The 11643-nt window shown below is 41.1% G+C and overlaps 1 protein-coding gene across 1 annotated transcript; it reads right to left on the minus strand.

Annotated features, from left to right (window-relative positions):
• Positions 1-3606: 3606 nt before the first annotated feature.
• On the minus strand, positions 3607-11185 carry eef1e1 (eukaryotic translation elongation factor 1 epsilon 1). Its single transcript, XM_084939028.1, has 4 exons — positions 11060-11185; positions 9510-9707; positions 7085-7180; positions 3607-5409 (listed from the first exon to the last, which is right to left on the minus strand). Exons 1-4 carry the CDS (start codon positions 11141-11143, stop codon positions 5266-5268), a joined length of 522 nt encoding a protein of 173 aa, XP_084795154.1. The 5' UTR covers positions 11144-11185; the 3' UTR covers positions 3607-5265.
• Positions 11186-11643: the final 458 nt, after the last annotated feature.

Here is an 11643-nt window from a genome sequence, read left to right on the forward strand (position 1 = left end):
TGGATAGTTTCTCCCTTCATAACTCTCAGCATATATTTTTTAATAACCTGTCCACGTGGATGCTGGAGTTAGGGGTGTGGCCACACTGACTGACAGGTGTCCCAACACAGGCAGGTGTCCATTAGTGTCAGCTAGGCCTCATCCACTACTTTAAGTCATTATATGTTGTTGGTGCTTATTTAGCAAATATTATGGCTTGCTGTGTCGTACAAATCATCCAAGATGTTAATGTTAATTTGCTTTTTAAGAAGTGAAATTATGTTGTTTTTATTATTACATAACTGATGTAAGTGTGTCTTTGTCTTTTAACTGCACAGCTTATCAATGCAGCTTGTTAATTGATGTTGATTAACCTTTTTATCCATTAAAGATAACTTCTGGCTCCAAACAAACAACATCTTTTATCTGTTTCTAAGTTATGCATTGAACAATAGCCAGATAATAATATTAGTGTAGTGTTGATCATATAAAATCAAACAAATCATAAGAACAGCACATAGATGATTAAGTATAAGCATATTTACATGTGTCTCTCTGTACTGCAGATGGTAAGTAGTGACTGGTGGGTTTTCTCGACAGCGGCATGTATGTGAATCCCCGGCGTGAGCACACACATCCCCACACCTTCAAAGGCAAAGACACATTTCTCTCCTTCATGTCTAAGTTCATTGAAGAGCATGCTGCGAAAAACACATGCCCCCCTTCCCGTGCCTTTGTGTCCTTCATCCTTGCATCCTTGCTCCTGCACTCATGTAATTGCAGTAGACAATCAGATGCCATCTTTATAGGCGCATGGTACAACTGTCACAGCGTGTAAGAGCACGATGAAGCGTGGTCGATAAATCCTGTCAAAAGAGCTTACGACGCGCTAACGCTCCCCTCACCACCACGCAGTGTTGATTGTTCCAGTGAATCAGTCAGCGAGAGATGGCGGGGCCCTGTTCTTAGCAGATGTCGTGGCCGATCCCGTTCCCTCACTCTGATTTTGTTAATAAGAATTAATGAAGGGTGGCTGTTTGCTGTTGCGTAGGTGGACTGTGGTGTGTGTGTGTGTGTGTGTGGGGGGGGGGGCTGTCCATCTAATATGGTTAGTAAAGTTGAGCTGACAAAGGTGTTGGGGAGATGAGGCAGGAGGTGATACAGGTAAAACCTAAACGCTTGACTCTCTCCCCTCATCACAAAGTCAATACAGTGAATGATGTAATTCTGCAGCTTCTGGAGGCTGGAGAGGATGGACGGTCATCAGCTTGGTAACTCAAATGCAGTCAAGCTTATTTCAAAGTTTTCAATAGAAGAATACTGAAAATATTGGGGGGCAACAGATGTTGATGTCAAACAGTGGAGAGTCTTAGACCTTCTGAGATACCTGCACAAAACCATCTTGCAAGCTTTTAGTGAAATGTTAGTTGCATCCATGCCATGAGCTTATGATGTCAGATGCAGGGAACACAACAGAGCCACAGCAAGGCCAAAAAGAGTTTGTGTTTCATTTCCTTGCACATTGTGACTTTTGTGGAGTCAGGACCACTGCAGAAATAATGATCTTAGATAAAAACAAACAAACTAATCGTGTTTCCTATCAACCCAATCAAAATATTATATTTTTTAAGTTTTTCTTTTTACTTTTTTAAAGCTGTCTTTTTATGCTTGACTTTAGAAAGAAAGAAGGTGGTAACAGGGCCATTCCCTATCACAGCTCATAAATCATCTCTATATTCTGATGAGCACCTTACATTATTGACCTTTGACTGGTCCCTCACAAGGAAGCAAATTGTATTTCACTATTATTAAGCTGCAGGAGAGGCGGGGGACAGTTGGTATAGTAGAAAGCTGTTGAGCTTGTCAATCTGGGGCCACAGTGGAGGGTCACCCCTGCAGAGAGTTGCTTCCCTCGCATTCAGAAGTCATCATGAAGGTCGTCCCTAATTGGTGCCTCTGTCCTGTGTACCTGCTGTGGCCCCCTCACTCTGCCTGCACTCAGGTTTGATCAGCGAGGAGCCTAACTGTGAGGCCTTACCACAACGGCGTTTTGAGATTCGGCTGACCGCTTGAGCAAAGAGCGAGGACGAGAGAGACAGTTTAAAAATGACTGACTCGTCAGCATCGTGCTTCAAAAAATATCTTGGGATAGATTAAGAAAAAACACTCCACCCCCCCAGGAAACTAAAAACCATCCCATGCTGTTTTTAAACGATAGATAGCCACCTTATTGTCACAGATCTGTGTGACAATAAGGTGGCTGGGTGTCAAACATAAGGCCAGGGGGGCAGAATTGGCACTGCCAGATTTCAATCTGGCCAACTGGACATTTTTGGAAAATATGGAGGACATAAATTTAGGAATTTTAACTGTAACTTTATAAAATTTTAAAACTTGTCCTGCTGATAACGACTTCCCCCCATGGCCAGTCATACTAAACCAAAGTAATTAAATAGGAGATAAACAGATTAATGACATAAATGTTTCATGTTTTTCACAATCTAAAAGAGAAATCGTTATTTTTTATAGTCTGTCCACAGTAACATAAATAACTAAAATAAGACGAATTATACATTGTTTGTGAATTATAAAAAACTTTTGGCTCTATAATTACAGGACAGTCTTGACAATAAGTGGACAGAATTTTTTCTGTAAATTTAGTCTTTTTTTATTTTTGACAATGCTCTGTATCATGTAGAAAAACTGAGACGTACTATTGTTGGTGTCGAGAAATCTCAGGGATTAAACGTACAGTTCAACTACTTGAGAACGACAGGAAGGAAAGTCTCACTGCTCTGACCCACTTAAGATCAAACTGGGTTGTATGTGAATCACCTGGATATTAACCTCACAGCATTAACACATAAGATGAAAACACTTTTTATTTCATTACGTTATTTTAATTTTCAGCTGTGATGTTTGATCATCTCTTTCGTGTGCAGAAACATTTGCTTGTCACTTTTATTGGTTTATTTTCTGCCTTTTTTTGGGTCAATTTGATTCATATATTACTATGTAAACAAAGCTGTTTATTCACCTTATTAACTGCAGTGGGTTGTTTGCCAGCTGTCGGTTTCTGTTTCAAACTAAACTGCTTCTCGCACCTGTAAGCTCCACAGGGGCGTTCACTCATCACTCCCTGAATTCTGCATTTAAATAAACAAAAATTTCAAATGCGAACTCTGTGACTGAAAGGTTTTTATTTTTATAATAAAAGTATTTTACTGTTGCCACGTTTGTAACTATGGAAACATCACACACATAATTTTAGATTTGACCAGCTGCAAGTTAAGAGGGCATAACTTTTTTTTTAACACCTCAGAAGTTACCAGGCCTGTCAGATGCTACGCGTTCAAAACTGCATTCCGATCTAATGTTAACATAACCGGGAGGACAAGGGCTTCTTTAATGGTAGAGAACACCATAAAAATGCTCCAGCTAGTCACAAGGCTCACTCAGATGACTGCAAGCTGTTTATATCCTTCACATCTACTTTTATAACACTTGCCACAAACACACAGCGTGCAGTCTTACAGAACCCTGCTGAACAATAGCTCTGTATTCTGGCTGTGCAAAACAAATTCATGAAGAATATGCACACTCTGTAAGAAATCAGGGGTCATGAGCTGCTGATCCCTTTGATTTATTGGCACAGGATGAGCGTCATGATTACACCGGATAACAAACCGCTGAGGTTTAAGCAATGGACGATATGCAAGACATGCTGGCGGGAAGGGATTTAAAACAACAAAAAAACATGGCTGAAATGTCAACATCTAAAAACAGTATTACATAAAGTTGTCAGTCCCACCATGTAAGAGCTGTAAGGTTTAAGTAAAGGATGATTTTATGGCGTTACTCCTCTAACCCTACCTCATTCTGCTTTTATCGTAGCTTCATGATGCTAATACACAGGTTAGACCAACACTGCCATGATTTGGCCTGTTAATGGTGCTAATAGCAAACAGCCAGTCAGCAGCAGTGAAGCTTTTGGAGGCACTGATTATTGTTCACATGTCACAAAAAGATCCCTCTGCCTCTGGGTGCTCTTCTTCTCTGCGTGGCCCTCTCTCCTTTCCTCCCTCGCTCACTCTCTGCCTCCCTTCGTCCTTCTCTCTTCAGTAGCCCCATGGGAGCGTGAGGGTTGAAATGACACACAGTGGCTGACTGTCGCCCAGGGGCCTGGGTTCTGGCCTTGGCTGGCTGGATCTGTGTGGCAGCTGGTGAGCCCGCTGCCCTCTCTCTGGCCTGCAGCATCAACAGTGGTGGTAGTGGGACTGATTGGAGCCTCACTCTGATCTCTGACTCTGGGGCTGACGCTCAACTGCTCACTGCTGCCCACACAGCTGGTGGTGAGGAAGTGGAACACGGAGCGGGGATGTAATCAGGAAAAGAACAAAAACACAAGCACACACACAGAAACTAAACCGTCCACTAAATGCACACGGAAAAACGAAATCCTAACAAAATAGCATCAGATACAAGGAGACGATGGCAATACCCACAAGTCTGTGGGGTCACGATATGGAACCTGGAACATCCTAGAAATGGGACAGACTGTGAGGCTGCACAGAGGAAGCAGCGTTTCCCTAAGGACATAACGTGCTTCCAGTTAAGTAACATCTTAAACCTTCTTTGAAACTGTAATACTTATCACATGTTTGAGTTCAAGGCTCAGATTAAACAAATAATCATTCATAAATAGAAACACCTTCCAGCCAAGCTAGCAGCATTTTACTGCAACCCACAAAGCCACACAAGACTTTCCAAAGTCAAAAACAAAAAAAACGGCCTCAAATCATCGCTGCCATCATCACTGAGTAAGCATTAAGGTGCCAGACTTCTCATAGTGTTAGCATTACTGAGTCACCAAAGGGTTACAGTGACAGACACCCTTCTTTCCTTCACTTCCTTCCTTCCTAACGCTTCATTAAAACAAAAAGCCTACTCTATCAGGCAATATATTTATTAAAAACAGTGACCTTGTGTGAAAGAATGATTGAACTGAATTACATTTGTAGTAGCAGTTATTCCCTTTATAGTACCTAACATAGAAAAACTTTGTGTTCTTCGCCTATCCTACATAACCAAAGATAAGAGTACAGGTTTGCGACTAAAACAAAAACATCTAGGCGAGAATAAGAATCTGAAACGCAGAATATCAGTGTTACAGTATGGAAGTTATGATTGTGATGTGACGCAGTCTTGGTAAGCACACGAGTTGTCCAGATCTGCGGCAGGATAGTGATGAGTGAGACTGGATAGGCGGAGGGTGGTGGTCAGGTCTCAGTGGTGTCTGCTGGTGTAAATTCTGTTCCTGAGCACAGCTACTGGAGGGAGGTGGTGCCGGACACCAGGGTAGCGCTGGATGTGGTCGAACCAGCGGGTAACATTCACATACTGCTCCCTGTCCTGGATGGCCAAGTCAACCTGGGAAAGAGAAGATCATTGGAGGTAAAGCGTTTAACCGCATCGTGAAGGCGAGTTAAACTGACATCAGAAAATCTATTTAACACAGTCAAAGATGGTTTAACATTCATGAGTTTCCTACAAAAACAATCAAATATGAACCATTACAAGTATAAAGCAGTGCGTTTCCCTCTCAGTTTTATCCTGTTATCAAAAACATGTTAATGCTGCCTATCTGGGTCTCAAATACACTCGCAAAATTGATTCTTAAACACGAGTTTGACTTCCTGGTTAAATAAGGATGAATACAATCAGTAGAATTTACTCTCATTTTGGTGAAAACCTGGATACTTTCTTCTACACTATTTAGAAATCCCATTAAATGAAGAAGGAAAAAAGGAATCCAGTTTTAGTGAAACTCTTATGAGGAAAACAAAACGCTAAAGAGAGCCTACAGGTAAGCAATGCGTACATTCATGAGATCACATGCGAGAAGTGTTGATGCACTGGTTTAGGTTGGTTCAAATGTTCTTATCTAAAAATAATTACACTTAAAGAACAGCTTCGTGACGGCTGCCTTTTTTATGCACTTTTGATGATGCGCTCTTATTAATATGGCACTTATATGTGATATAAAACATGTATTTGTCTCTGTTGTCACAACTGAGCAGATATCAAAGCCTGAAACAAACCAGTTACAAAGTTCAGCAGATTTCACATGATGATAATCACATGGTAACCAATTTTACACTGGTTTTCTTTTAGTTGCAGCATAATGCAGGTGGACAACTGGAAATGTTTGAAGCACTAAAATGGCCTTGAAAAACATTATTAAGCGTGTTTTTTTTTTTTTAATCACATAATTAAGCGGAATATGGAAATTCCTCAAAACGGACAACGATCCAGCCTACAACCATTCCAGCATCAGTCAGGTTTAATGTTTGTGTAAAGTAGTTTCCCATGAATTGAACATCAGCGCAGGCTGTGGTTAAGGGTCGCACTAGCTGACCTTCTGTCCCCGAGGTTAAAAACCACACTGACTGCAAACCAAAGTGACGCCCCTCTGCCTGGTGGCGTGGAGTGGGAGGAGGTGGGGGCCTTCCATCTTTGCCACAAAAACTGACATCTCTGAACATGTGATCTCCCCCCGCCTCTGTCTCATTCTGCCTTTCCCATTTCTGAACCCGCTTGTTTTTTTTTTTTATCCTGTAAGGCGTAGCAAACTTACTTGTCCCTGGTCTGAGGGTAAAGACATCACTTTATGCCACATCGCTTTATCTGACTGAGGAGAAGTGGGAATCTGTTTATAATCCGTGTGTTTATTGCCAGCTTGTCCTCGGTGCCCTTTGGCCATGTGACTGGTCTAATTGTACGTTATGCAAGATGACAAATTGCTTATTAAAGTTGAGGTTTGACCGAAGTGATTGTTGATAAGGAGAGAAAAGTGTAAAAGATGGGGTGGATAGATGAATCCTTGGTAAATGATTGTAAGAATGTAATTAGACAAATAACTTAGAAACTTGTCTTTAGGTTTTTCAAAAAGGTTTGGTTGTTACAAAGTGTTTCCTAGAAGCACATTTTAAAGATTCAAAGTTAATGTGAACACCCCAGAATACATTAAGTTGATAAATGTGTAGAAACATTGAGGCTTACGAGTGAAGTCGGCACATAAGGGAGCTTCAAACAGGTAACTTACTATGACTGGATGGATTCCATAGTACATAAAAACATCAGCTAAGGTGAACTGGTTTCCGGCCAGATAGACCTTGTCTTGCAGGTAGAGATTGAGGTCCTGAAAGAGGAAATTTCAAAAGCATAAAGCACGCTATACAAATCAGGTCATTTCTTATGATAATTTATGCATTATGGTAAGTATTTCAATGCAAACACAAATGTCTTAATGTGACAGATGGACACATTATATGAATCACTAATGAAGCATCCCTAAAAAAAGAGATGCTGGGACTACGAAATGTTACTGTCTTGATGGACGTTATAGACTTAAAGGGGGCACATCAGCAGGTTCATTAACCTATATATCTGTGGGTGCGTGAGGTACACGAGTCTGGTTCATGGCTTGCGTGCGTGTCTGTGTGCTGCTATGTGGATAGGAATAATATGTAACCTGAGGGGGAATGTCATCTCTCCCCATGACTGGCGACTTAGCACAGATGCTGTACAAAACGGGCTATTTGTTTACTTCTCAACCAAATGACTACAACTCTCGCTTGCAAATCTAATGAAGCCCTCTTAAACTTGGGCGGCACGTCGTGCACTCCTCAGTCTGTGTCTGTGCAAGCAAAGTCGTGCATGGAAGTGCTGGTCCCTGGGGAAGGGACCATCTTTAGCACTTGTACATTGTGCGAAGGCGAGGGAAAACTCCAAACACACACAGAGCATCTTGGGGGCAAATGGAGTTATTGTGCGGGAAGTGTGGGTGATGCCAAACAAGGCATGAAGACTGCAGACTTCCTCCCCTTCCACAGTCAGATCCTTGCTTTTCTGTAGCCTACAGCCATCAGGCTGAAGCCTAGTCGAGCATCAGAGGAGAGGCAGCTCTCCTGCTGCCCTGCACCCAGCACATGGAGCTCAAACCTGGGTTCTTTGCTACCTGCTAACTGTGCATCAGTGCTGTTGTTGCATTCAGATAAAAATCCTACAGAACAGTCAACTCGAGCTGATGAATAACTAAGAAAAGGAGATACAGGTGCACTAATGAATCACACCTTTTCTTTATTATTTCTGTACAAACTTGATGCTCCAGATGCTATTTTTTATTGTTGCTGCCATTCTTGGACTCAGACACAGTGATCTCTCGAGTTTATACCACTTTCATTTGGCCTTCAGGCAACCATAGCCGTCAGTACACTGCTCAGTACTCCATCCATCCATTTTCTTATCTTCCTATTCAGCCTAGGATATAGAGGGAGGTTGAAGCCTGTCCTGGCTGACACTGTGTGAGAGGCTTTTTACTTTCAATTGTAACACCTGAAAACATTAAACAGGAATCAAAAAAACAGAATAAGTGAAAATTATTTCTTTGTTTACACTGAGTTTACAGTTTTGTCAAAAACTGAATGATCGTGCTCTCCACTCACTGAAGACAAAGTACTTAGCAGATGCAATCATTTGTATACTACAGCATTTGCATGCTGAAACAAAAGATAATAGTCAAATTGAGTGGCAGCAGGAAGTTTTCAATACTGGCCTGATTTGTTGAAAGTGGAGTGACAGACTTTCACCAACACTCAGCTTGTCTTCTGGGTTCAGGGCCAACCCAAACTGGCTTGTTTATCAACATATTACACGAGTGACAAGATGTTTACTTCGGAAACAAGTCTCAGCTTGCGAAGCTAAAATGTCTTATTTGCATCCTGGGGTGAGAAAGTTTAAAAACTCCTCCAGATGACACTTTTATCTGAGCATAATTTAATGGGAGATGACTGGTGTGCTTAAAAGGAGAGCGTTAAGGACGCGGCTCAAGCAGCAGGACAGGACAGGGGGCCACCGGGCACCAGTGCTGAGCTGCTCAGGGCGACTTCCGTCTGTAAGTGGCACCATTAAAATATTTAAGAGGCCTGTCCAGATAACATGCTGCCGCACAGCATGACTTCTCAGCCATGCCACAACAGCGTGTCACGCTGAGAAGTGCGCACATACACACACACACAAATGCACAGACACTTCACGCTGACAGGACGGTGCCAAGAGGCGCGCGGCATCCAGCCGACCAGCGGCTGACGATCCGTTTCACGCTGACTGGCGTCAGGCACATTAGAGTATTTTGCTCTGTCGCGTGGGGCCATGTCACTGAAGGGCCATACATCAGCCCGTATTCCTGTCGCTCGCGCCTTAATAAGGCAAAGAGACACACACATTGACCCAACTGGTGGTCACAGGAGGTCAATGTGGAAGAAACTGTCAAAGAAACTCTCAAAGAAAGAGAACAATTTTAACACTGATTTTAGCACAAAGAAAAAAATAAGACTTCTAAGCATGCTTGGAAACATCAGGATTAAAATCTGGGATCATTTTAAGTACGTATGCATTTAAGTCTAGAAATGCTGTTTCGATGAAAAGGAAAGGATTTCAAAGATTTCCTTGAAAATCAGCTCTTTTACCTTTAGGACGGTCTTGATGTCTTCCTTTGTGCAACTGTCGAGTTTGGTCACTCTGTACTCGAGCCACTGCTGCACCACCGCTCTGCTCTCTGCGGTGTCACCCAGCAGCTCTGGGCGCTTGGCCTCTTTCGCCAGGTGACAGGCGATGGTCACCAACCCCACCAGCGGAGGACCATTATTATTCTGTAGCACAGGTACCTGGAGGGCGAGGAGTGACAGTGAGGGGTAGTTACAAACAATCATTTCAATGCATCAGAAGCCAGCACTGTCTTTCTAAATAACACGCTTCATTTCCAGTGATGGCAAAACGTCCCTAATAAATGCATTTATTTTATTAGACTGTCTGGATCTCATATGCACGCCGATTATCAATGTGTAATTTGGAAAATACTGATTAGTGAAATTATGATGGACAGTTAGGTTGATATCCAGAAGAAAGAGTTTAATATGGGTGGGGAAAAAAAATACTTTCACAACTTTTCCTTATTAACCTTTCACTACAGCATCCTTTAAAAAAATCTGGTCATCCATTCTCTCTGGGATGAAGATCAACATGAAGAAACTCAGCCACATTTTGAAAGGTTTTATATGTATATATACATTATATACATATATATGGACACACACACATCTGCGGTTAAGCCAATGCAGTCATGTGCACAGGGAGCAGATTGCTACCCCCACCTCTACAAAAACATTATTTACTGTTGTTTAATTTACTGACATATAGATAGATAAATTCAAATATCCAGTAGCTGCATTTAAAAACAAACATACGTCCGGTCATAAATATGAATAAAAAGATAAAGTAATTAATGTTGAAAAAAAAAAAAAAGACTGTTTAAAAATACAACAAAAACGGTTTAAGGTTTTTAGGAGGACGCAAAATGTGTATGAATGAGTGATGATGATTCGATGATAACTCCAATAATATAAAATGACACTTTTAAGGGCTTCATTTTGGAAACTCTAATTTGTTCATACTTTATAAGACATTATTATCAATAGCTATCATTTTTCGCAATTTTCCGTTTCGCAAATATGTTTATTTTCCCCTGAATGAAAATAAATTGCATAAAATTAATAACAATAATTTACTATTATTAGTACTACAAATTAAATTTATATTATTTTAAATATAGTTCTATATACACTACTAGAGTTCACTTGCTCTGTCCATCCCATGGTACTGACAGCTAACTCCTCCCCTCGCTTAGTTTCAATGGACGGCTATAGACAAAGCATGGGGCTACGTCTATTATAGCTTTATGCTATCCACTATGCTGACTTTTCCCAACAAGACCGCTGGCAAACACATCTCTCTGCGTGGAAATGCTGGGGTAATGGAGAAACTTAGCTGACAACAGACGAACAGCCCGATATAGACACACTATAAGCACAGCTTTATTTCCAACACACATGCATGGCGTGTTAGCACTCCCCTGCTATAGCTAGGTGTCCCGGTTACAACAGCTCGGAGGGCGCCTTTCAATTAAAATGGCAATTGTATCACCTACAGTAAATGACACAGTAATGAACCGTTATATCACCTTTTTATCCCCCTGCGTACTGTACTTATTCGCCTTTTTTTGTCCAAGGTATTTCTCCAGCGAAGATAGCTCCCGCAACGCCATGTTTGTGACTGTCGGACGGGCAGGGTAGTGTCCGAATGATGCGATTGGCTTAAAGTCGCAATTCCCGCCCACTCACGCTTGACTGACTGAAGATTTAACCAAAGAAAACTTGGCATACGAATCCTTTCATTGTATTGCATCAGAGCTTCGCCCAACTTAACCGATTAAAATACAGATACCTTTATGTTTTATTTAGTAAGGGCTATTATATAAAATTGTTATAAAATTACTTTGTAAGGAACTATAATGATAATAACAATAACAACAATAATAATAATAATAATAATAACAATAATCTCCAAATAGATTACATAATTTTTTATTTCAGGAAACAATGAAACTCACTCTTACATATATATTAATTTGATCATAGATTTATTGCAGATGTTTTTTAGATCAACCTGTGGATGCAGGTTACAATGCAAGGTGTTGCATGAAATTCACTGAGTTCAGGTATTTTGTTTTTATGACTTTCACACGTTTACACCCAAATAAATGTT

This window comes from Perissodus microlepis, chromosome 9 (genome assembly GCF_051167445.1).
Source record: "Perissodus microlepis isolate ML-2025 ecotype Zambia chromosome 9, ASM5116744v1, whole genome shotgun sequence".
NCBI lineage: Eukaryota > Metazoa > Chordata > Actinopteri > Cichliformes > Cichlidae > Perissodus > Perissodus microlepis.